This window comes from Carcharodon carcharias, chromosome 15 (assembly GCF_017639515.1).
Source record: "Carcharodon carcharias isolate sCarCar2 chromosome 15, sCarCar2.pri, whole genome shotgun sequence".
NCBI lineage: Eukaryota > Metazoa > Chordata > Chondrichthyes > Lamniformes > Lamnidae > Carcharodon > Carcharodon carcharias.
This window is the reverse complement of record NC_054481.1, coordinates 105,269,886-105,295,842: the sequence shown is the minus strand read 5'-3', so window position 1 is coordinate 105,295,842 and position 25,957 is coordinate 105,269,886. Positions and strand designations below refer to the sequence as shown.

The 25,957-nt window shown below is 47.6% G+C and overlaps 1 protein-coding gene across 2 annotated transcripts in view; it reads right to left on the bottom strand.

Annotated features, from left to right (window-relative positions):
- Window positions 1–25,957, bottom strand: part of zbtb17 (zinc finger and BTB domain containing 17) — a 41,131-nt gene that overhangs the window by 12,824 nt on the left and 2,350 nt on the right. For both annotated transcript variants that reach the window (XR_005945257.1, XM_041205828.1), the window contains exons 2-9: window positions 22,396–22,602; window positions 20,727–20,861; window positions 20,333–20,506; window positions 19,557–19,673; window positions 18,474–18,739; window positions 17,886–18,028; window positions 16,621–16,921; window positions 11,582–11,669 (exon numbers count right to left, since the gene is read on the bottom strand). Coding sequence is in view for 1 of the 2 variants with exons in the window: in XM_041205828.1 (XP_041061762.1) it covers window positions 11,582–11,669; window positions 16,621–16,921; window positions 17,886–18,028; window positions 18,474–18,739; window positions 19,557–19,673; window positions 20,333–20,506; window positions 20,727–20,861; window positions 22,396–22,600 (1,429 nt within the window). In the remaining variant the exon portion in view is untranslated. The remainder of the gene's footprint in view (window positions 1–11,581; window positions 11,670–16,620; window positions 16,922–17,885; window positions 18,029–18,473; window positions 18,740–19,556; window positions 19,674–20,332; window positions 20,507–20,726; window positions 20,862–22,395; window positions 22,603–25,957) is intronic.

The following is a 25,957-nucleotide window of genomic DNA, read 5'->3' as shown; positions in this document are numbered from 1 at the left end:
TACAGCTTGCAGGCCCAGAGAGAGGCACAGTACAGCTCGCAGGCCCAGAGAGAGGCACAGTACAGGTCACAGGCCCGGAGAGAGGCACAGTAAAGCTCATAAACTCAGAGAGGGGCACAGTACAGCTTGCAGGTCCAGAGAGAGGCACAGTACAGCTCACAGGCTCAGAGATGGGCACAGTACAGCTTGCAGGTCCAGAGAGAGGCACAGTACAGCTCACAGACACAGAGAGGGGCACAGTACAGCTCTCAGACCCAGAGAGAGGCACAGTAAAGCTCATAAACTCAGAGAGGGGCACAGTACAGCTTGCAGCCCCAGAGAGAGAGGCACAGTACAGCTCGCAGGTCCAGAGAGAGGCACAGTACAGCTCGCAGGTCCAGAGAGAGGCACAGTACAGCTCACAGGCCCAGAGAGAGGCACAGTACAGCTCGCAGGCCCAGAGAGAAGCACAGTACAGCTCACAGGCCCAGAGAGAAGCACAGTACAGCTTGCAGGCCCAGAGAGATGCACAGTACAGCTCACAGATCCAGAGAGAAGCACAGTACAGCTCACAGATCCAGAGAGGGGCACTGTCCAGCTCTCAGACCCAGAGAGCGCGCAGTACAGCTCGCAGCCCCAGAGAGGGGCACAGTAGAGCTCAGACATCCAGAGATGGAGACAGAACGGCTCGCAGCCCCAGAGAGAGGCACAGTAAAGCTCATAAACTCAGAGATGGGCACAGTACAGCTCGCAGCCCCAGAGAGCGAGGCACAGTACAGCTCACAGGCCCAGAGAGAGGCACAGTACAGCTCACAGGCCCAGAGAGAGGCACAGTAAAGCTCGCAGGCCCAGAGAGAAGCACAGTACAGCTTGCAGGCCCAGAGAGAAGCACAGTACAGCTTGCAGGCCCAGAGAGATGCACAGTACAGCTCACAGATCCAGAGAAAAGCACAGTACAGCTCACAGATCCAGAGAGGGGCACTGTCCAGCTCTCAGACCCAGAGAGCACGCAGTACAGCTTGGAGCCCCAGAGAGGGGCACAGTAGAGCTCAGACATCCAGAGATGGAGACAGTACGGCTCGCAGCCCCAGAGAGAAAGGCACAGTACAGCTTGCAGGTCCAGAGAGAGGCACAGTACAGCTCGCAGCTCCAGAGAGAGGCACAGTACAGCTCACAGGCTCAGAGATGGGCACAGTACAGCTCGCAGCCGCAGAGAGAGAGGCACAGTACAGCTTGCAGGTCCAGAGAGAGGCACAGTACAGCTCGCAGGCCCAGAGAGAGGCACAGTACAGCTTGCAGGTCCAGAGAGAGGCACAGTACAGCTCGCAGGCCCAGAGAGAGGCACAGTACAGCTCACAGGCTCAGAGATGGGCACAGTACAGCTCGCAGCCGCAGAGAGAGAGGCACAGTACAGCTTGCAGGTCCAGAGAGAGGCACAGTACAGCTCGCAGGCCCAGAGAGAGGCACAGTACAGCTCGCAGCCCCAGAGAGAGGGGCACAGTACAGCTCGCAGCTCCAGAGAGAGGCGCAGTACAGCTTGCAGGCCCAGAGAGAGGCGCAGTACAGCTTGCAGGTCCAGAGAGAGGCACAGTACAGCTTGCAGGTCCAGAGAGAGGCACAGTAAAGCTCATAAACTCAGAGAGGGGCACAGTACAGCTCGCAGCCCCAGAGCGAAGCACAGTACAGCTCGCAGCCCCAGAGCGAAGCACAGTACAGCTCGCAGCCCCAGAGCGAAGCACAGTACAGCTCGCAGCCCCAGAGCGAAGCACAGTACAGCTCGCAGCCCCAGAGCGAAGCACAGTACAGCTCGCAGCCCCAGAGCGAAGCACAGTACAGCTCGCAGCCCCAGAGAGAGGCACAATACAGCTTGCAGGTCCAGAGAGAGGCACAGTACAGCTCACAGGCCCAGAGATGGGCACAGTACAGCTCGCAGGTCCAGAGAGAGGCACAGAACAGCTCACAGCCCCAGAGAGAGGCACAGTACAGCTTGCAGGTCCAGAGAGAGGCACAGTACAGCTCGCAGCCCCAGAGAGAGGCACAGTAAAGCTCATAAACTCAGAGAGGGGCACAGTACAGCTCGCAGCCCCAGAGAGCGAGGCACAGTACAGCTCACAGGCCCAGAGAGAGGCACAGTACAGCTCATAGGCCCAGAGAGAGGCACAGTAAAGCTCGCAGGCCCAGAGAGAAGCACAGTACAGCTTGCAGGCCCAGAGAGAAGCACAGTACAGCTTGCAGGCCCAGAGAGATGCACAGTACAGCTCACAGATCCAGAGAAAAGCACAGTACAGCTCACAGATCCAGAGAGGGGCACTGTCCAGCTCTCAGACCCAGAGAGCACGCAGTACAGCTTGGAGCCCCAGAGAGGGGCACAGTAGAGCTCAGACATCCAGAGATGGAGACAGTACGGCTCGCAGCCCCAGGGAGAGAGGCACAGTACAGCTTGCAGGTCCAGAGAGAGGCACAGTACAGCTCGCAGGCCCAGAGAGAGGCACAGTACAGCTCACAGGCTCAGAGATGGGCACAGTACAGCTCGCAGCCGCAGAGAGAGAGGCACAGTACAGCTTGCAGGTCCAGAGAGAGGCACAGTACAGCTCGCAGGCCCAGAGAGAGGCACAGTACAGCTTGCAGGTCCAGAGAGAGGCACAGTACAGCTCGCAGGCCCAGAGAGAGGCACAGTACAGCTCACAGGCTCAGAGATGGGCACAGTACAGCTCGCAGCCGCAGAGAGAGAGGCACAGTACAGCTTGCAGGTCCAGAGAGAGGCACAGTACAGCTCGCAGGCCCAGAGAGAGGCACAGTACAGCTCGCAGCCCCAGAGAGAGGGGCACAGTACAGCTCGCAGCTCCAGAGAGGGGCACAGTACAGCTCGCAGGCCCAGAGACAAGCACAGTACAGCTCGCAGCCCCAGAGAGAGGGGCACAGTACAGCTCGCAGCTCCAGAGAGAGGCGCAGTACAGCTTGCAGGCCCAGAGAGAGGCGCAGTACAGCTTGCAGGTCCAGAGAGAGGCACAGTACAGCTCACAGGCTCAGAGATGGGCACAGTACAGCTCGCAGCCGCAGAGAGAGAGGCACAGTACAGCTTGCAGGTCCAGAGAGAGGCACAGTACAGCTCGCAGGCCCAGAGAGAGGCACAGTACAGCTCGCAGCCCCAGAGAGAGGGGCACAGTACAGCTCGCAGCTCCAGAGAGGGGCACAGTACAGCTCGCAGGCCCAGAGACAAGCACAGTACAGCTCGCAGCCCCAGAGAGAGGGGCACAGTACAGCTCGCAGCTCCAGAGAGAGGCGCAGTACAGCTTGCAGGCCCAGAGAGAGGCGCAGTACAGCTTGCAGGTCCAGAGAGAGGCACAGTACAGCTTGCAGGTCCAGAGAGAGGCACAGTAAAGCTCATAAACTCAGAGAGGGGCACAGTACAGCTCGCAGCCCCAGAGCGAAGCACAGTACAGCTCGCAGCCCCAGAGCGAAGCACAGTACAGCTCGCAGCCCCAGAGCGAAGCACAGTACAGCTCGCAGCCCCAGAGCGAAGCACAGTACAGCTCGCAGCCCCAGAGCGAAGCACAGTACAGCTCGCAGGCCCAGAGACAAGCACAGTACAGCTCACAGATCCAGAGAGGGGCACAGTACAGCTCGCAGGCCCAGAGAGAGGCGCAGTACAGCTCGCAGCCCCAGAGAGAAGCACAGTACAGCTCATAAACTCAGAGAGAGGCACAGTACAGCTCTCAGACCCAGAGAGAGGCCCAGTACAGCTCGCAGGCCCAGAGAGAGGCGCAGTACAGCTCGCAGGCCCAGAGAGAAGCACAGTACAGCTCGCAGGTCCAAAGAGAGGCACAGTACAGCTCGCAGGCCCAGAGAGAAGCACAGTACAGCTCGCAGGTCCAAAGAGAGGCACAGTACAGCTTGCAGACCCAGAGAGAGGCACAGTACAGCTCGCAGCCCCAGAGAGAGGCACAGTACAGCTTGCAGGTCCAGAGAGAGGCACAGTACAGCTCACAGGCCCAGAGATGGGCACAGTACAGCTCGCAGGTCCAGAGAGAGGCACAGTACAGCTCACAGCCCCAGAGAGAGGCACAGTACAGCTTGCAGGTCCAGAGAGAGGCACAGTACAGCTCACAGGCCCAGAGAGAGGCACAGTACAGCTCACAGGCCCAGAGAGAGGCATAGTACAGCTTGCAGGCCCAGAGAGAGGCACAGTACAGCTCGCAGGCCCAGAGAGAGGCACAGTACAGGTCACAGGCCCGGAGAGAGGCACAGTAAAGCTCATAAACTCAGAGAGGGGCACAGTACAGCTTGCAGGTCCAGAGAGAGGCACAGTACAGCTCACAGGCTCAGAGATGGGCACAGTACAGCTTGCAGGTCCAGAGAGAGGCACAGTACAGCTCACAGACACAGAGAGGGGCACAGTACAGCTCATAAGTTCAGAGAGGGGCACAGTACAGCTCTCAGACCCAGAGAGAGGCACAGTAAAGCTCATAAACTCAGAGAGGGGCACAGTACAGCTTGCAGCCCCAGAGAGAGAGGCACAGTACAGCTCGCAGGTCCAGAGAGAGGCACAGTACAGCTCGCAGGTCCAGAGAGAGGCACAGTACAGCTCACAGGCCCAGAGAGAGGCACAGTACAGCTCGCAGGCCCAGAGAGAAGCACAGTACAGCTCACAGGCCCAGAGAGAAGCACAGTACAGCTTGCAGGCCCAGAGAGATGCACAGTACAGCTCACAGATCCAGAGAGAAGCACAGTACAGCTCACAGATCCAGAGAGGGGCACTGTCCAGCTCTCAGACCCAGAGAGCGCGCAGTACAGCTCGCAGCCCCAGAGAGGGGCACAGTAGAGCTCAGACATCCAGAGATGGAGACAGAACGGCTCGCAGCCCCAGAGAGAGGCACAGTAAAGCTCATAAACTCAGAGATGGGCACAGTACAGCTCACAGGCCCAGAGAGAGGCACAGTACAGCTCGCAGGCCCAGAGAGAGGCACAGTACAGTTTACAGTCCCAGAGAGTGGCACAATAGAGTTCGCACATCCAGAGACGGGCTCAGTATGCCTCGCAGCCCCAGAAAGAGGCACACTACAGCTCGCAGACACAGAGAGGGATACAGTACAGCTCACAGACACAGAGAGGGGCACAGTACAGCTCATAAGTTCAGAGAGGGGCACAGTACAGCTCTCAGACCTAGAGAGAGGCACAGTAGAGCTCGCAGCCCCAGAGAGAGGCACAGTACAGCTCACAGTCCCAGAGAGAGGCACAGTACAGCTCGCACATCCAGAGGGGGGCGCAGTACAGCTCACAGTCCCAGAGAGGGGCACAGTAGGGCTCGCAGCCCCAGAGAGAGGTGCAGTACGGCTTGCAGACCCAGGGAGAGGCACCGCACAGTTCAAAGCCCCAGACAGCGAAGAAGGGAAAATCCCACAAACAGCCTTTATAATCATAATCTGTTTAAGTTGGCTGGGGGGATAAATATTGGCCAGGACACCAGGAGATCACTCCTGATCCTCTTCGAATAGTGTCAGGCTCTTCTACATCCGCCTGAGTGTGCTGCCAGGGCCTCGGCTTTATATCTCATCCAAAAAATTACCTCTTTGAAAGTGCAGCGCTGACTCAGCACTACAGTGAAGTATCAGCCTAGATTAGGTGCTTAAATATCTCTTTTTTATTCGTTCCTGGGATGTGGGCGTTGCTGACAAGGCCAGCATTTATTGCCCATCCCTAATTGCCCGTGAGAAGATGGTGAGCTGCCTTCTTTGAACCGCAGCAGTCCATGTGGTGTAGGTACACCCACAGTGCTGCTAGGGAGGGATTCCCAGGATTTTTACCTAGCAACAGTGAAGTAACGAGGATATAGTTCCAAGTCGTGATGGTGAGTGGCTTGGAGGAGAACTTGCAGGTGGTGCTGTTCCCATGTGTCTGTTGCTCTTTTCCTTCTAGATGGTAGTGGTTGTGGGTTTGGAAGGTGCTGTCTAAGGAGGCTTGGTGAGTTCCTGCAGTGCATTTTATAGATGGCAGACACTGCTGCCATTATGCATCGGTGGTGGAGGGAGACAATGTTTGTGGATGGGGTGCCAATCAAGTGGGCTGCTTTGCCCTGGATGGTGTCACATTTCTTGAGCGTCGTGGGAGCTGTACTTATCCAGGCAAGTGGGGAGTATTCCATCACGCTCCTGACTTGTGCTTTGTAGATGGTGAAGAGACTCTGGGGAGTCAGGAGGTGAGTTACTCGTTGCAGGATTCCTAGCCTCTGAGCTGCTCTAGTAGCCACAGTATTTACATAGCCAGTCCAGTTCAGTTTCTGGTCAATGGTAACCCCCAGGATGTTAATAGTGGAGGATTCAGCGATGGTAATGCCATTGAACGTCATGGGGTGATGGTTAGATTCTCCCTTGCTGGAGATGGTCATTGCCTGGAACTTGTGTGGCACGAGTGTTACTTCTCACTTGTCAGCTCTAGCTTAGATATTGTCCAAGGTCTTGCTGCATTGGACATGGGCTGCTTCAGTGTCTCAGTGTCTGAGGAGCTGCAAATGATGCTGGACATTGTGCAATCATCAGCGAACAACCCCACTTCTGACCTTAGGATGGGAAGAAGGTCATTGATGAAGCAACTCAAGATGGTTGGGCCGAGGACACTACCCTGAGGAACTCTTGCAGTGATGTCCTGGAACTGAGATGATTGACTCCAATAACTACAATCATCTTCCTTTGTGCTAGGTATAACTCCAACCAGAGGCGAGTTTTCCCCATGATTCCCATTGATTCCAGTTTTGCTAGGGCTCCTTGATGCCACAGTCAGTCAAATGCTGCCTTGATGTCAAGGGCAGTCACTCTCACCTCACCTCTGGAGTTCAGCTCTTTTGTCCATGTTTGAACCAAGGCTGTAACGAGGTCAGGAGCTGAGTGGCCATAGCGGAACTAAAACTGAGTGTCAGTGAGCAGGTTATTGCTAAGCAAATGTGGCTTGAAAGCATTATTGATGACCCCTTGCATTACTCTATTGATGATCAAGGGTAGACTGATGAGGTGGTAATTGACCGGGTTGGATTTGTCTTGCTTTTTGTATGCAGGACATACCTGGGCAATTTTCCACATTGCTGGGTAAGGGCCAGTGTTGTTGCTGCACTGGAACAGCTTGGCTAGGTATGCGGCAAGTTCTGAAGCACAAGTCATCAGTACTATTGCTGCAATATTGTCAGGGCCCATAGACTTTGCAGTAACCAGTGTCTTCGGCTGTTTCTTGATATAACACGGAGTCAAACGAATTGGCTGAAGACTGGCATCTGTGATGCTGAGGACCTCTGGAGGAGGTAGAGATAGATCATCCATTTGGCACTTCTGGCTGAAGATTGTTGCAAATGCTTCAGCCTTATCTTTTGTACTGATGTGCTGGGCTCCTCCATCATTGAAGATGGGGATATTTGTAGAGCATCCTCCTCCAGTGAGTTGTTTAATCGTCCACCACCATTCATGTCTGGATGTTGCAGGACTGCAGAGCTTAGATTTCATCTGTTGGTTGTGGGATTGCTTAGCTCTGTCTATTGTATGCTGCTTACGGTGCTTGGCACACAAGTAGTCTTGAATTGTAGCTTCACCAGGTTCATTCCTCATTTTTCGGAATGCCTAGTGCTGCTCCTGGCATGTCCTCCTGCACTCTTCATTGAACCAGGGTTGATCCCCTGGCTTGGTGGTAATGGTAGAGTGGGGGATATGCTGGGCCATGATGTCATAATTGTGGTTGAGTACAATTCTGCTACTGCTGATGGCCCACAATGCCTCATGGTTGCGGTGATGACTGTCACTTTAAGATCAGTTCAAATAAGTAGGGGTCACGTGATTTGTTCAACCAATGTGTGGCTAGCACAGGGGAATAAATACCAGGGAGGGGTTTCCTAGGAAAAAATGGCTGTAAGAGGAGCTGGCTGGATATAAGCAGCCACGGAAGCTCTTGTGTAAATAAAGTTGGTTTTGTCTGAATAAGAAGCCTCCCACAGCGTGTTTCTACATTTGGTGACAAGGATGGGATCCGAACCCACGTGTACAAAGCACAATGGATAGCCTACTACAAGGGTTGCCGCAGGTGGTGGTATAGCTCGATGATATACTCATCATGGAGGCCAAACATCTGGCAAATTTAGAAGAGGTGTTAAAAAGATTTCAGGAGGCTGGAGTTTGCCTCAAGAAAGAAAAGTGCACTTTTCAAGGCAGGGAGGTGACTTACCTGAGGCACAGGACCAATGCTCAAGGGCTACACCCTGTTGAGGAGAAAATCAGAGCCATAAAAGAAGCGCCTTCCCCCATGAACATGTCTGAACTTAAATTGTTTCTAGGAATTATTATGAACAGTTTTTTCCCAAATCTATCCACTGTGCTGGCCCCTTATACACCCTACTTAAGAAGCACCGGCGCTGGTTTTGGGAAATTCCTCAGGAAACAGCTTTCAACAAGGTGAAGCAATTGCTGCAGTCTTTGAGCCTACTTGTACACTTCAGTCCTTCGAGGAACTAATACTGACGTGTGACATCTCTCCGCATGGCATTGGGGCAGTGTTGTCCCATGAAATGGCTGATGGCTCGGAAAGGCCGATAGGATATGTGTCAAGAACTCTATCAGTAGCTGAAAGAGGTTATTCGCAAATCGAAAAAGAGGGCCTATCAATAGTTTTTGGCGTCAAAAAGTTCCATCAATATTTACATGGGAGGCACTTTACTATTGTTTCAGACCACGGATGCTGTTGGGCCTTGTTAAGGAGAACAAGGCTATTCCACCAATGGCCTCTGTGAGGATTCAGAGGTGGGCATTGATCCTGGCCACATATGAATACACCTTCAAGCACAGACCAGGGGTACGTTTTGTGAATGAGGATGCCCTGAGTCGCTTGCCCTTGAGAGAAAGTATTACACATACACCTATTCCTCAAGAAATTGTTTTGTCCTTAAACTTTTTGGATACGCTACCAGTCTGTACAAATCAAATCAAAACTTGGATCAGTCGGGATCCACTGTTATCTGGAGTACAAGATAAAATCCTTATGGGTTGAGGAAATGAGCTAGTTTTAGAGGACATGTAACCCTACTCCATCTGTAAACACGAACTTAGTTGTCAAGATGGATTGTGCTATGGGAAGCACGAGTGATCGTTCCTGTGCCAGGCCAGAAGCTACTCCTGATGGAACTATACAGTGGTCACCCTGGTATCTCGAAAATGAAAATGTTAGCCAGGAGTTATGTATGGTGGCTCAGAGTCAACACCAATATTGAGAACATGATAAGGCAGCAAAACCTGCCAGCCACAGCTCCAATACACCCTTGGGAATGACATGGGTCCACGTTCATGTTGATTATGTAGGACCATTTATGGGTACGATGTTTCTCCTCGTAATTGATGAACATTCTAAGTAGGTAGAAATTTTTGAGGTGAAAACACCAACATCGATGGCAACCATCGAAAAGCTGGGGCATTGTTTTGCAACTCATGGTTTGCCTGAAGTGCTTGTGTCCGATAATGGGGCAGTGTTCACGAGTGCGGAGTTTCAAAATGTCACCGCTCTCAATGGTATAAAACACATAAAGACAGCGCCCTATCACTCAGCATTGAACGGCTTAGCCAAGAGATCCGTCCAAACTTTTAAGTCTGGCATGAAAAACTATCAGGTGGATCTTGAGCAACAAGACTCTCACATTTTCTGCTGAGTTACCATACCAAACCACACACAACGACAGATGTTCCTTCTGCTGAACTGTTAATGAAACGTCATCTCAGGACAAGGTTAAGTCTTGTGTTTCCAAATTTGCAGGGAGGGTAGAATCAAGTCAGCACAACTAGAAGCCAAGTCATGATTCTCACAGTAGAGCTAGGAAGTTCTCGACTAATGAAAATGTGTACGTGACAAACTTCGTTGCAGCCCTAGGTGGATTCCTGGAAGGGTGGTCTCTGAGACCGGACTTCTTTCATATCAAGTAAGGATAGGGGGACGGATTGATCGGAAGCACGTTGACCATTTGAAGGGTACAGAGGCACTCTCGCGGTCAGTGTTACTAGCGGGTGTTGGTGAACCTGTGTACACCAAAGATTCTGGTCAACCTGTAATAAACATCATGGACATCCCTGTGGAAGTTAATGATAATGAATTGTCCGTACCAAATGTGGCTGCGAGCCCAGGACGGCTGGAACAGAGGACTACCAGGGAGCAGGAGGCGACCTGTCCCTGCGCATGCGAAAGGAGGAGCTCCGAGCAGTGGGGAGCACAGCCCACAGGCCCACTCAAAAGGGTCAGGAATGAGCAGGAGCTGGTGGTCCTCCAGCAGGTATCTGTTAGTACAATTCCGGAAAACGTCGATCCAATGGAAGCCTCATAACCTGTTGAACTATGCCACATGCGCAAATTCAAAAACCACCCCAATGACTTAATTTCTAACTATGGGGTTTATTGTATGTATTGTGTAATTGAAGTCCGGGCTAACAACATATGTAATTATTTCTAGGATTCAGAAAACTCTTGGTTCAATTGTATAAAGCAATTGTTAACTGAAAAGATGTACAAAGGAGTTAAGAGGGGAGGGATGTGATGACTGTCACTTTAAAATCAGTTCAACTGAGTGGGGGGTCAAGTGATTTGTTCAACCAATGTGTGGCTAGCACAGGGGAATAAATTCTAGTGAGGGGGTTTCCTAGGATGTATGAGGGGCTGGCTGGATACAAGCAGCCACAGAAGTTCTTGTGTAAATAAGTTTGTTTTGTTTGACTAACAAGCCTCCAAGAGCTTGATTCTACAGTTGCCCAGTCTTCAGTTGCTAGATCTGTTTGAAATCTATCCCATTTAGCACTGTGGTAGTGCCACAGAACACAATGGAGGGTATCCTCAATATAAACACGGGACTCTGTCTCCACGGGGGGTTGTGGCAGCAGCAGGGCAGGTGCAATACGTGGTAATCAGCAGGAGGTTTCCTTGCCCATGTTTGACCTGATGCCATGAAACTTCATGGGGTCTGGAGGCAACATTGAGGACTCCCAGGGCAATTCCCTCCTGACTGTATACCACTGTACTACCACCTCTACTGGGTCTGTCCTGCCAGTGGCACAGGACATACCCATGGATGGTGATGTCTGGGACACAGTCATCTTCACGGAATCATACCTTACAGACAATGTTAGATTATTGCTTGACCGGTCTATGAGACAGCTCTCCCAATTTTGGCACTAACCCCCAGATGTTAGTAAGGAGAACTTTGCAGGTTCAACAGAGCTGAGTTTGCCGTTGTCATTTCTGGTGCCTCGATCAATGCCAGGTGTTGCGTCTGGTTCCATTCCTTTTAGACTTTTTATCGGTTTGCTACAACTAAGTGGCTTGCTGAGCCATTTCAAGTGAGACTTGAGGCTTGACTCAAGAAGGGAGAATGCTACTACCGAATGGAGCTTTAGCCAGTTTTCTACTCTCCAATCCAGGAACATGAAAGTCAATTTGCAACCCCACCCTTCTCATTCTGGCTATAAATGGAGCCTAGATCTTTCTTGATCACTTGAATATTTACTGCTATAACTGGTCAAAACATTGAGGAACTCCCAGTATTTTATTACACATTTCAGAATGTCAGTGTACAGGTCACAGTGAGCCCAGGTCTCACCTGAAGTGGTGAACTGCTTCCCACATTCCCTGCACTTCAAGGGTCCATCCACGATGTGAATCTTCAGGTGGGCTTTCAAGTTCCCCAGCTGTAAAACAGATAAAGTGACAATAAACCTCATTAGCAGCCCATGCTGTATTTTGATTTTCGCAGCACACATTGATGATCAGGATCCAGAACAAGCCCCCTAAAAACTCAACAGTGCAATTGATGACAACACCCCTGTTCTAAAGTCTTCTTGCCATATAGAAACTGAATAAGGTGGATCCCTGTTGGCACAGTGTGCCGACACTGAAGCCTGAAGCAGGCCTGGATCCCGGTCACCAGGTGAGTTCTGACCTTGGCTATTGGCCTCAGATAGAGCAAAGTGGAGCTTCTGGAAGAGAAATTACTAAATCCGATAGCATTGAGCTCAGCAACAGAGCCTTCATTCATTGCTGAGAGAGATCTGAAAGGTGGGCAGAATATAAAATAAATGAGTTTAGGATTCAGAGACAAGGGTTCTAGGCAAAGTAGGTTCTGATAAAGACAAAGTCATTTGTCTCCCTCCATTACCACCAGCCCCAAGTTGGCCACGTTTATCCATACCATAAAGTGATTGGAAAATGGAAGCAGGCCACAACTGTAGTAATGCATCCTGTTCTGGTCACCACATTTAGAAAGGATGTTCCTGAAAGGGCACAAGAGATTACAGAATGGTTCCGGGGGTGAGGGATTTTGGCTACAAAGTTAGCTTGGAAAAGCTGGGGCTGTTCTTGGATCAATTGAGTTTAGGAGGGGAGATTTGATAGAGGTGTACAAGATTAAAACAGGTTTAGAAAAGGTAGACAAAGTAAAGGTGTTCCCATTAGATGATGGTACAAGGACTGGGACACACAGATTGAAAGTTTTTGGCAAGAGATGCCGGTGGGATATGAGGAAGAATTTTTTTTTAATGCAGTGAGTGGTAATGATCTGGAACTCGCTGCCAACAACGGTGGTGGAAGCAGAGATGATTAATGATTTCAAAAGGGAATTGGATGGCAACTAAACTTGCAGAGCAACAGGGAAGGAATAAGACTAACTGGATTGCCCCACAGAGAGCTGACACAGGTCGGATGGGCTGAATGGTCTCATTCTGTGCCACAATGCCTCTATAACTGCATAGAGGTGCTTACTGTTGCACCTTTGCCGGCCAAGAGGAGGCACATTTTGAACAGTGCTAGTCAGTTTCCCTCCTTTACAGAGCCTGTTTAAATTCACCCCAGGGAAATGTGAGGTTTTTAAAAAAATTCATTTACAGGATGTGGGCATCGCTGGCTAGGCCAGCATTTATCGTCCATCCCTAATTGCCCTTAAGAAGATGGTGATAAACTGCCTTCTTGAACCACTATAGTCCATGTAGTGTAGGTACACCCACAGTGCTGTTAGGGAGGGAATTCCAGGATTTTAACCTACCGACAGTTAAGCAATGACAATATATTTCCAAGTCAGGATGGTGTGTGGCTTGGAGTGGGACGTCCAGGTGGTGGTGCTACCATGCATCTGCTGCCCTTGTCCTTCTAGATGGTAGTGGTCATGGTTTGGATCATTGGTGAGTATCTGCAGTGCATCTTGTGGATGGTATACACTGCTGCCATTGTGCATCAGTGGTGGAAGGAGTGAATGTTTGAGATGGTGAATGGGGTGCCAATCAAACAGGCTGCTTTGTCCTGAATGATGTTGAGCTTCTTCAGTGTTGTTGGAGCTGCACTCATCCAGGCAAGTCACACTCCTGACTTTTGCTTTGTAGATGGTGGACAGGCTCTGGGGAATCAGGAGGTGAGTTGCTGTCCATAGGATTCCTAGCCTCTGACCTGCTCTTGTAGCCACTGTATTTATAAGGCTAGTCAGGTTCAGTTTCTAGTCACTGGTAACCCTCAGGATGTTGACAGTTGAGGATTCAGCGATGGTAATGCCATTGAACGTCAAGGGGCAATGGTTAGATTCTGTCATGTTGGAGATGGTCATTGGCTGGCACTTGCGTGGCATGAATGTTACTTGCCACTTGTCAGCCCAAGCCTGGACACTGTTCAGGTCTTGCTGTATTTGGACATAGACTGCTTCAGTATCTGAGGAGCTGCGAATGGTGCTGAACTTTGTGCAATCATCAGCAAACAACCCCACTTCTGACCTTAGGATGGGAGGAAGGTCATTGCTGAAGAAACTAAAGATGGTTGGGTCGAGGACACTAACATTAGGAACTCCTGCAGTGATGTCCTGGAACTGAGATGATTGACCTCCAATAACTACAACCATATTCCTTTGTACTAGGTATGACTCCAACCAGCGGAGAGTTTTCCCCTTTATTCCCATTGACTCCAGTTTTGTTAGGGCTTCTTGATGCCACACACGGTCAAATGCTGCCTTGATGTCAAGGGCAGTCATTCTCATCTCACCTCTGGAGTTCAGCTGTTTTGTCCATGTTTAAACCAAGGATGTAATGAGGTCAAGAGCTGAGTGGCCCTGGCACTGAGCATCAGTGAGCAGGTTATTGCTGGGCAAGTGCTGCTTGATAGCACTGTTGATGACCCCTTCCATCACTTTACTGATGATCGAGGGTAGACTGATCAGGCGTTATCAGCAGGTTTAGATTTGCCCTGCTTTTTGTGTACAGGCCATACCTGGGCAATTTTCCACATTGCCAGATAGATGCTAGTGTTGTAGCTGTACTGGAACAACTTGGCTAGGGGTGTGGCAATTCTGGGGCACAAGTCTTCAGTACTGTTGCTGGAATTTGTCAGGGCCCATAGCTTTTGCAGTATCCAGTGCCTTCAGCCATTTCTTGATATCACGTGGAGTGAATCAAATTGGCTGAAGACTGGCATCTGTAATGCTGGGGACCTCCGGAGGAAGCCAAGATGGATCATCTGCTCGGCATTCCTGGCTGAAAATTCTTGCAAATGCTTCAGCCTCATCTTTTGCACTGATGTGCTGGGCTCCCTCATCATTGAGGATGGGAAATTTATGGAGCCTCCTCTTCCAGTGAGTTGTTTAATTGTCCACCACCATTCACAACTGGATGTGGCAGGAATGCAGAGCTAAGGTCTGATCTGTTGGATGTGGGATCACTTAGCTCTATCACATGCTGCATATGCTGTTTGGCATGCAAGTAGTCCTGTGTTGTAGCTTCACCAGACTGTCACCTCATTTTAGGTAATGCCTGGTGCTGCTCCTTGCTTGCCCTTCTGCACTCTTCATTGAACCAGCGTTGATCCTCTTGCTTGGTGGTAATATGGTAGAGTGGGGGATATGCTGGACCATGTGGTTATGGATTGTGGTTGCGTACAATTCTGCTGCTGCTGATGACCCACAGTGCCTCATGGATGCCCAGACTTGAGTTGCTAGATCTGGTCAAAATCTATCCCATTTACCACAGTGGTAGTGCCACACAACATGATGGAGAGTATCCTGAATGTGAAGACAGGACTTAGTCTCCACAAAGACTGTGGGGTGGTCACTCATACCGATACTGTCAAGTACAGATACATTTGCAGCAGGCAGGTTGGTGAGGGTGAGATCAAGTATGTTTTTCCCTCTAGTTTGGTTCCCTCACCACTGCTGAGCCTGTCTAGCGGCTATGTCCTTTAGGACTTGGCCAGTAGTGTTGCTCCTGAGCCACTCTTGGTGGTGGACATTGAAGTCCCCCACTCAGAGGACATTCTGCACCCTTTCCACCCTCAGTGCTTCCTCCAAGTGGTATTCAACATGGAGGAGTACTGATTCATCAGCTGAGGAGGGTGCAGGTGCAGGTAATCAGCAGGAGGTTTCCTTGCCCTTATTTGACTTGATGCCATGAGACTTTTGGGGGGGGGCCTAGAGTCGATGTTGAGGACTTCCAGGGCAACTCCCTCCCGATGTGTATACCCCTGTGCTGCCAGCTCTGTTGGGTCTGTCCTGCCAGTGGCACAGGACATACCCAGGAATGGTGATGGTGGTGTCAGGGACATTATCTGTAAGGTATGATTCCATGAGTATAACTATGTCTAGTGGGACAGCTCTCCCAATTTTGGCACAGAACTTTGACAGGGCTGAGTTTGCCATTGTCATTTCCAGTGCCTAAGTCGTTGCTGTGTGGTCTGTCCAGTTTCTCTCCTTTTAGACTTTCTGGTGGTTTGATAGTCACTACCACAATGATCTATCAGACTTCTGATGCAGAGAGCTGAATTGAAAATGATCTAATGTAATAGCCTTTTCATACTAGAGAGGCCTTTGTCTTGTGTCTTGTTGGGAATTTAAGAGTCAACCACATTGCTGTGGGCCTGGAATCACATGTAGTGAACCAGATGGGTCTTTACAACGATCAACGTTAGACCTCTAATTCCAGATTTTTATTGATTGAATGGTGGGATTCGAACCTTTTCCCTCGTATGAAAAGGCTATTACATTAGATCATTTTCAATTCAGCTCTCTGCATCAGGAGTCTGATAGATCATTGTGGTAGTGACTAAGCACCTGTACAAGCATTCAGAACAATACAAGCCTTGGAATTCTTGCCTAGCTCACAGATTCAAGAATCCAAGTCATTTTTGGAAAATAAACTCTTGTTTGCTGTCATGTGATATGCTTTACGGCATTGCTTTGAGTGCCATTTTGGCTCCAACTGTAGTTTAATGGCCTGGACTCAGGAGAAAGGTCTTACTGGCTTGTTTTATTGCTAGGGCTTCCTATTTAGATACCAGCCCCATTCTAGACTGAGTTCCCTGATCTTAGCCAAGGCAGTAGTAGGAGTGCTACAACTGACCCTGAGATTGGGCAGGTGCGAGTAAGAGTTAAAAATAATCAGTCAGGGTTCTCACTCCCATTCGTGGCCCAATGACTCTTGGTGAAAGAAACATTGGTGCACACATATCACAGAATCTCCTGTGATGCCCCTCATAGGCCAATAGTCTGCAGACACTCAATGACTAGATTTCTAAACTGGCCAAATACCACAGGTTGACAGGGGCTATAGGAATGTATCTTAACAAGGACACATATCTACTCATAGGAGGGGGAAGAGAAGGGGGAATCTGTCCTACCTGATTAAAACGTTTCTCGCAGTGCGGACACTTGTGAACCTTGTCAGCGTCATGCATTTCCAGGTGCCGCATTTTGGCAGTGGGGTCGGAGAACGATCTCTCGCAGTAGTCGCACTGGTAGGGTTTCTCACCACTGTGAACCAGTTGGTGGCGTTTCAAATTGCCAGAGGTGGTGAACGTCTTCCTGCAGTCATCGCACGTGTACTTGGCCTCACCTGTGTGTCGCTTCTTATGCAAGTTCAGCAAACTGATCAGCCGGTAGCTCTTACCACATTCCTCACAAGCGTGAGGTTTAACAGGGCTGTGGGAAAAGCACATGCAGTCAGCACAGGACTCCAGTCACAGGCTGCACATGACACGGTCACAGGGTCTTGACTTCTTAGGGAATTGTATTTAGTCATTAACAATTTAATTGTTGTCACTGGAGTCTAATCAGTGTCCTGTTGCAAATGCATCCAAAAATTGCATCTTAATTTATTCCTTGAAATTGTTTCCAGCCCTTAGTGAGCGGTAACCTACCAGGTGTTAAGCAGCTGAAAATGTTTCCTCCATACACAATGCAGGTTTGGAATGCAAAATCTAGAACTGGGCTCCATCATGCCCTTGCCAGCTCCAGTCTTGACTTTTGAAATACCTCCTTGGTGGCTTCTGTAGCTCCATGTTCCATTAGCTCCAACTTCATCCAAAACATGACCACCTAAATTCTAATCCATGACATGTGGCACACACCTCATTCTGATCCTCGCCAACCCTTACTGGCTCCCTGTTCCTCAGCACATCAATTTCAGAATTCTCTCCTTCAAATGCCTCAGGCCAGCTCTGGTTCCTTTCCTATTTACCATATATCTGTGTCCCCTAGTTACCAACCCCCTGCCACTGAAAAAATAAACTCTTTCCGCTAGTTGGGTAGTCTAGGACTAGGAGGCATTGCCCAAACTTTAGAGCCAGATATTTCGGGAGTGAAATTAAGAAACGCTTCTACACAAAGGACAGTAAATTTTGGAATCCTCTTCTGTAAACAACAATTGATGCCGGATTAATTATATATTTTAAATCTGAGATTGATAGATTTTTGTTGTTCAAAAGTATTAAGGAATAAGGGGCAAAGGTGGGTACATGGAGTTAAGCTGCAAATCAGCCATGATCTCACTGAATGATGGAACAGGCTTGAGGGGCTAAATGGCTTCCTCCTGTTCCTATGAACTAACAACAACTGGGTCGGTACATCTCAGGAATTATTCCCATTGATTGTGTTTCTTCCATACCTGTGTGTTTTCTCATGTGCTTTGCAGGCAGCAGGGTCGGAGAATGCTTTATTGCACTCCCTGCAGGTGAACGGCTTCTCTCCTGTGTGGATGCGGACGTGCCGCTTGTAGTTTCCCGTGTGTGTAAACTCCTTACCACAGTCCTATAAACAACCAGACACAGATGGGTTAACAAGGTTGTAATAATGAGAGCCTTGGTGGGGAGGCAGGGGGGCCCCTGTGGCCTCTCTGCAGATATGTGCATGTCAGGTGAGCACATGAACAGCCTTGGATACAGTGCTCACCCTCGTCAAATAGAGTGCCAATGCCCAGGGGGCAATCATGCAAAGAATGACCACTTGTTTCAGATGCAGAAAAATAATCATCAACAACAAGACTGTGAGCAGGAGATTCAGCATCTTCAGCAGACTTGTGGTGGTTGAGGGGAAAGAGGAGTGGGTGGAAACAAAACAAGTTAATTAATTGGCATGTGCTGTCCATGAAGTGGCAACAACATTCCCATGTTAAGGGGCAGGAATGATGAAACGTATTCTAAAGGTGGGGAAGAACCCAAGCTGTGCAAGTAAGCTTGTCACAGTGTACCATTACCTTGCACTTATGCGTTATTGATCCATAAGGACGGGATTCTGTGCGGTCGATGTATGGTCCAAAGCGGCGACGTCTGGTATCGTGAGCACCATCCTGATCCTCCAATGTTGCATCCGACTCTGAGGCACCGTCTAGCTTCTCACTGAGCTCAGAATGTGTCTGACTGTCTCCTTGGCTGTGGGCCATCACATCCCCATTCTCTTTTATCTCAGTGTCATCATCATTTTCCACTTTATCTGCTTCCCTGAACTCATCTTCTGCTGTCTCTGTGGAAAGGAACAAAACCAGGAGGCACATTATCCCAGATGGGGTAACCTTATCAGTCTACAGTGGCAGCTAATATTCTTTCAAAATGATTGATTATAAGCTGCCCAGATGCTTAATGCTTTTGCTCAGTACCGTACTGAACTGTACAGTCACAGGTTCCATCCCTGGTTTGTGTCGAGTTAGCTGAGCTTGGCTAGGGCAGCAATAAGGGCACCATTGGCCTCAGTTGCCTTTGGGCAGGAAAAGGAAAAATTAGGTTCTCGCTCCTGATCTCCAGTCAGTGACTCCTGTTGGAAGGTGTGTATGTTTATATGCTGGGCAAGGAGAGAATCAGGCTTTAACACCACCTACAGTTAGATATCCTGCCAACACTCAACATTTAGGCATTCATATAAAGAATGGCCAGTTAGATGAGCTACCTATAGAACTGTAAGCCAGGAAGAAGCATCAAGGAGAGAAAGAGAGGTATTGCTAGAGGATAAAACAGAAAAGTAAAATTGATATCTCTTCCTTTCACTGGCTCACTGTTCATCTCACACTTTCTCACTCTCAAAAATTGAAACATACTCGTGGCAGGTTGTTGGGTAAGCATGGCGGCCATCGAATATCTTATTGGTTGGTAATAATCTAATATTGGCAACCAATAAGAGGCTCTCACTGAATAGTCAGAGCTCAGATTTATCGTGTTCACCTGATTACCACACACCAATGAGAGCTTTTGGACCAAAGGGCACATTTTAAAAATAAATAAATGACACCGTGCCCATCCAAAAAAGTTACAATCCAACTGATAGCATTACAGACTGAAGACAATACCTTCATCAGGATTCTCTGAAGTATTGCAGTCTTTGGTTTCACTTGAAGTACTTTTCCTGGCAGGAAGGTGTCGGCGTTTACCATATATATTTGAGATGGCATCTTTTACTGTGTCCCCTGTTGATAAACATAACCAGAGAAAAGTCACAGAGACAGCAGTATATATGGACACAGCTTGACATTGATCTATGAGGACACCAAATCAGAACTATATCCTGTCCTTAACTGATGCCCATATGCAGCAACTTTCACTAGGACTGAGTGGTTGTGATCAGGGTTAGAAAACCGGGTGGTGTTTTTTTCCCAACCTAACTTGAGTTTTTGAAACAAAATGCCCGCACGCAAACACACCCTCAACAAGGTGATAAATCAGTTGGGAGTGCAGAGAGACTGCGTATTGGAATGAGGAGAAGCAAACTGTGTAGATTTTGACAGCAGATCATAATTTATTCAAGCTGCAAATTTTATATTAATTTCTAATATGATATAGATTCAAAACAGCTGTTTTTTACCCCGTTTTAGTTTTTTTTTTGTCTCGGATGAGTCAGACACAGATCCCAAAGCCAGTTAACTCATGACCCTCAACAGCTTGAAGACTCCAGCATATACAGCAGAACATTACTGATTCAGCCTGGATCAGTTTTGCAGATGCTCTTGAACTTTGACCACTAATTTCCACCCACAGCCTCCAACTACCTGGTGTCAAAAATTCATGGTAGCATGAATTCATGGTAAATGAATGAGCAAGGTGCCCCATGGAGAGGACACCAACTGACCAGGCTTGTAATCTTTGTCTTCATCATCTTCAAACTCCATTGTTGTGTCATCATCTTCTGACTCCACTGCTGCTTCCTCCCTCACTTCATCAGCTGGGTTCTTCTTTTCTTTTTCAGGACAATCTGTGACCGGTTCTTTCTCCTGCTTTCCATCACTGCTCTGCGTCTCCAGCCCTGTTTGTGAGGCAGGATTGGAGTAGTTATACGGAGACACTGTATTAAACTACAAGTTATTTCTACTCGCTCTCTGAATAGTTTTAAGAATTTGTACAGGAAGAAAGAACAGGATAGGGGTTTAAAATGCCTCTGACCTTTTTGACTCTTTCATACATACCACGAGCCGAAGGAAAAGGCTCCTCTTTAGCGATAGTCAGGGATGGTGTGTAGGACTTACCTTCAATGAAAGTAGTACAGGTGCTGACAATATCGTGCATCTGAAGAAAGCCAGCCACTGCCTGTACGTCAAAAACATTCACCGAAGTCAGGTTCAGCTTGGCCGTGTACATGAATTCTAACACCTGGCCGAGACCTATGAGAAAGGATCTCAGGTCACTGCACGCTATTACCACTTAGGAGTTCAGTCCACCCCTGGTAGCACGTGAAGATACCCCGGTTACCCAGTCATCAAGCCACATTAGTTTTAAACGTTTCAATCTATTTCTCAGTGAGTCTCAAACACAAGCTAGATATTTCACCTCATCTAACCAAGCAAAGCTATTGTGAGGCTGTGCTTCAGATTGTTTTGTACTTTTGAACAATCCAACCAGCTCATCAACATAAACTTTTCTTGCATCATGTCACTGCTAGCACAGTTCATAAATATAATCTCAAATTAGATATTTTCCCTCCCTTCCCCTCTTGGATTGGGAACAAGTCCAAGTGTGCCAACTTCCTTCATCCAAGTGATCACTCTTCATATATATATATATATATATATATATATAGATATCTCTGGACACAGCTTGACATTGATCTATGAGGACACCAAAGCAGAACTAAATTCTGTCCTTAACTGATGCCCATACGCAGCGACTTTCACTAGGACTGACTGGATAGTGATCAGGGTTAGGAAACCGGCTGGTGTTTTTTCCCCAACCTAATTTGAGCTTTTGAAACAAAATGCAGCATCCTCAGATTGGCCAATTTAAGACAGAATAGGGATCAAACCCGAGGCCATAATGTAAGCCCCCACTTTTTAAAAAAAAATTATTCGATGTGGCTGTCGCTGGCTAGGCCAGCTTTTATTGCCCATCCCTAATTGCCCTTGTTCAGAGGGCATTTAGGAGTCACATGTCGGCCAGACAGCAGATTCCCTTCCCTAAAGGACATTAGTGAACCAGATGGGTTTTTATGACAATCAGCAATGGTTTTGTGGTCATCATCAGATTTTTAATTCAAGATTTTTACTGGATTCAAATTTCACCATTTGCCATGCAATACCCTGGGTCTCTGGAATACGAGTCCAGTGACAATACCACTATGCCACCGCACCCTCAATGCAGTACTGAAAGAGAATGCGGTATTTTGGATGAGGCATTCAGCTGAGGCCCTGTCAGCCTTCTCAGGTGGATATGAAAATATCCTATGTCACTACTCGAAGAAGAGCAGAAGGGTATTTCTGATGTCTTGGTCAATACTTATCCTTGAACCAACAACAAAGATATGCCATGTGGTAATTTATTTCCTTTCTATTTATGGGGCCTTTCTGTATGAACATTAGCTCCATTTCCTACATTTCAATAGTGACTACATTTCAAAAGGAATTCATGGGCTGTGTAGAGCTTTGGGGCGTTCTGTGTTTGTAAATGATGCTGTACAAATATAAACTCTTTCTTTTCTAGCCTGTGGAGCTCAGTCTCACACTGAGTGCATATACCCAGAGAACCATAACAACCTTCTGAAAATAGAACAGGGGAAATTAAGTAGACCCCTAGTTCAGAATGTTCGATGTGAATTACAGCATCAGGCTATAAGTGATATTGGCTTTAATCCATGCTGGCCCTAATGGCTTTACATCTCCTCTGCACTGTGAGTATGTGCCCCCGCATCTGCCAGATTCTCACCTGCTGCATTGCTGATGTCCAGGTGAACCACATCTTTCTGGTCCAGGAACAAAGTCCTGAAATACTCGCTGCACGCGGCCAGCACCGCCTTGTGTGCCTTAAAGTCGATGCCGTCCACGACAAAGGTGCAGTCGCAGAGCAGCCCGAGGTGCCTCTGTTGATTCAATTGCTCCAGAACCTGGTGACTGTGCTGTGGAAAATCCATCCCTGGGCGAGGAGAAAAAAAAATCAGCTGGAGTCACAATACAAGTTTTGTTGAACTGCATGACGTCTGGGCTGTGCCATCACCTTGGTTATTTAGTGTTCTGGTTTCTAACAGATCATAGGAAATGTCACATTTTTGACAATTCAAGAAATTTCTACATCAATTCGGGCTACTAAGATTGGTTCATGACATTTGCATTTGGCTACCTGGGTGACTTGCAGCGAATTAATTAATTTTCTGACAGAAAATATTGAGCTGACCAAGATTCATATCTATAAACAAAGCGATATTTGGGATTTTTTTCAATGGATGGACTGAAGATTATATATAAACAATTGGCAGGTTTCACTGCATTTTAAAGTTGAAATGGTCCCACAGAATAAAACATTCCTAATTCTGCATTAAATTGGCTTTCTTACTCAGAGAGGCCACTGAATGAGCGATGTAAGAAATGGATTTTCTTCTAAGGTTGGGGCCAAAGAAAGCTATACCCTGCATTTATCCCTTGCTAACCTGTAACTGCTTGGTGGGATACTATAGGAAGAGCTTTACATTGTAGCTAATGATCCTATACCTGAACTTAAGTGCTTGATGCCGATACTGGTGTCCAAAATGGAAAATATTCCATTCCTCAGCAACACCCCATGCTTTGAAAAGTCACAGCACCAAAAAAAGCTTAACAATTACAAACCTGCAGCTCTGTAATGCCAGAGCATTTTACCTGCTCACTAAGGATCTGTATATAGGAACTCTGATTGGCATTTGTAACAGAGTTATACTCCTCTTAAGCCAGCACATAATGAGTCAATGCTATTCGGGTGATGGGAAGGAGGAGGAGAGAGAAAGTGGGGACCCGAGACAAATGGTGCTGCTGCTTTCTAAATTGGCTTTCTTCTCAATGGACAGCTCAACTCTGCGAGTATATTGGTCAGAGGCAGCCCCTCCCAATAAAGGTACATGGCCACCCTGGGGAAATGAAAGCTGATAAGGCTGGGGTTATCCCATGACTGAAGGTTTGCCAACAACAGAAAAAAGGATCCTGAGATTATACTCTCTGTGCTGTAGAAACCAATGACTTGCGTTTACATATCACCTTTCACAACCCTGGGACAACCTAATGAGCTTTACAGCCAATTAAGTACTTAGAAAATGTTCTGATATAGGAAATATAGCAGCTAATATGCACACAGCAAAATCCCACAAATAGTGATAAGATAATAGCGATGTTGGTTGAGGAATAAATATTGACCAGGACACTGGAAAGAATTGCCCTGGTCTTCTTCGAACAGTACGACGGAACATTTTATGTCCATCCGAGAAAGCAGACAGGGCCTTGGTTTAATGTCTCACCTGAAAGACAACACCTCTGACAGTGCAGCACTCCCTCAGTATTGTACTTAAATGTCAGTCTAGATTTTTGTGCTCAAATCTCTGGAATGGAACTTGAACCCACAATCTCCTGACACAGAGGCAAGAGTGCTACCACTGATCCATAAGCAGTCATATTGGCTTTTTCCATAAAGGAAGTCTGAGATTTCACTGTTCCTTTCCGAAGGATGGATCTCTGTTTTTACCTTACAGGAAAGGTGTAAAATGGTCAATTACTGTTCCCTTAACCAGAACCTCCTTTCAAGTAAAGTTTACATGACCCCTCATGACTGTAGATATATTGTCGAGAAAGCCTGGCTGAAGGGTTTCCTGACTACCCCAATTGCACATGAAAGAAATACGACCACTCTAGAACTTTGAAGTGAGCGCAAATATCTGAAGAGACAGTGATATCTATTTCCATGTCACAATTCACCAAGTACATAGCAGGGGATCCACAGAGACACGGTAATCAATCAAGCTATTGCGAGCAGCTTGGCCTGCCTTTTTTTTTTCATTTGTAGGTGTTCAATATCGCTGGAGAAAATTGAGCACTGGCCTCCTTGATCAAAAAGACAGCCATTGTTGCAAATTTTGGGTCCGCCCCAGATATTCTCTCATTTTCAGTATCACCTGTTGCTCCCATAAAAAGACCTAATGTGCTCAATGATCTGGAATGCACCTTTACATTCCAATATCTAATTATACAATAAAATGAGGCAGTTGTAACTGTAAGATATAAGATATATGTACTGGATCCTGTGATCTCACACCACACCCCATATCTATTACCTCTGTCTTCTGGCAGGCCGACTAAAAAAATACATAACCAAAAAGAATATCCGAAACACAATCAGATTTATTTATTTCCATCACTGCAGAACAGTAAAAATAAGAAATTATGCAAGATTTGCCTTTAATATGAGCCTCCATTCACTTTACTGGTTGGTATTACAAAGCTGTGAAGAGGACACAAAGCGGTTGCACAGAGATATAGACAGGTTAAGTGAGTGAGCAACAAGGTGGCAAATTGAGTATAATGTGCGGAAGTGTGAGGTTATTCACTTTGGTCATAAGGATAGAATATAGATCAAATTTATTTAGCTTCTCATCATAGAACAACCCTCTTATTCCAGGGGGCAATCTAGTGAACCTTCACCCTACCATCTCCAATGCAAGCATATTCTTCCTTAAAAATGGAGTCCAAAGCTGCACACACTCTGGTCTCACCAAAGCCCTGTACAATTGTAGGTAGACTTTTTTATTCTTGTACCGCGATATCCTTGCAATAAAGGCCAATATGCCATTTGTATTCCTGATTGCTTGCTCTACCTGCATGCTAACTTTCTGTGTTCCTTGTAAATGTTGACATTCAGAGAGTGTACTCATACTAGAACCACCAACTCACTTTGGAGTTGCCCTGGTGAATATGACTATTTAAAGTGCATGTGCCCACACTGTTCCAGATGCAGGTCCATCCACAAGGACAATCTAATGCACCTGAAAACTATTAAGGAACCTCACTGACATCAATGGCTCTCAGGGTTAACACCCAGCATATCAAATATTTGCAGACTGTGGAATAATACCTCTCATCAGGAATGCAAAGTACAAGTGACACCTTCATTAGTGATCAGAGCAAATTGTCAGATTTAGGGACAAACATGATTTTCAAAAGGTTTCAATCAAATAATATCTGTGAGGAAACTGGAAATGAAGGGGAAGCCAAATCATGAATTTTATCTGGAATGTTTGCACTGGCGACAAGATCCATGCAAGAATAGATGGCAACTGAAGCTATCTCTAATTCAACAATAGGCAAAGCTGTCCACTGTCAATCATCCTAATTGATGTCTTCAGGATATATTTGGAGTGTATGCTGCAAATGTTTCTGATGATATTGCCATACTCCTTTTCTTAGATATGTTCATGGATTCAACTGAAGTTTTAACCAGCATCTTAAACAATGGTCTAATCAGTGGGATTTGG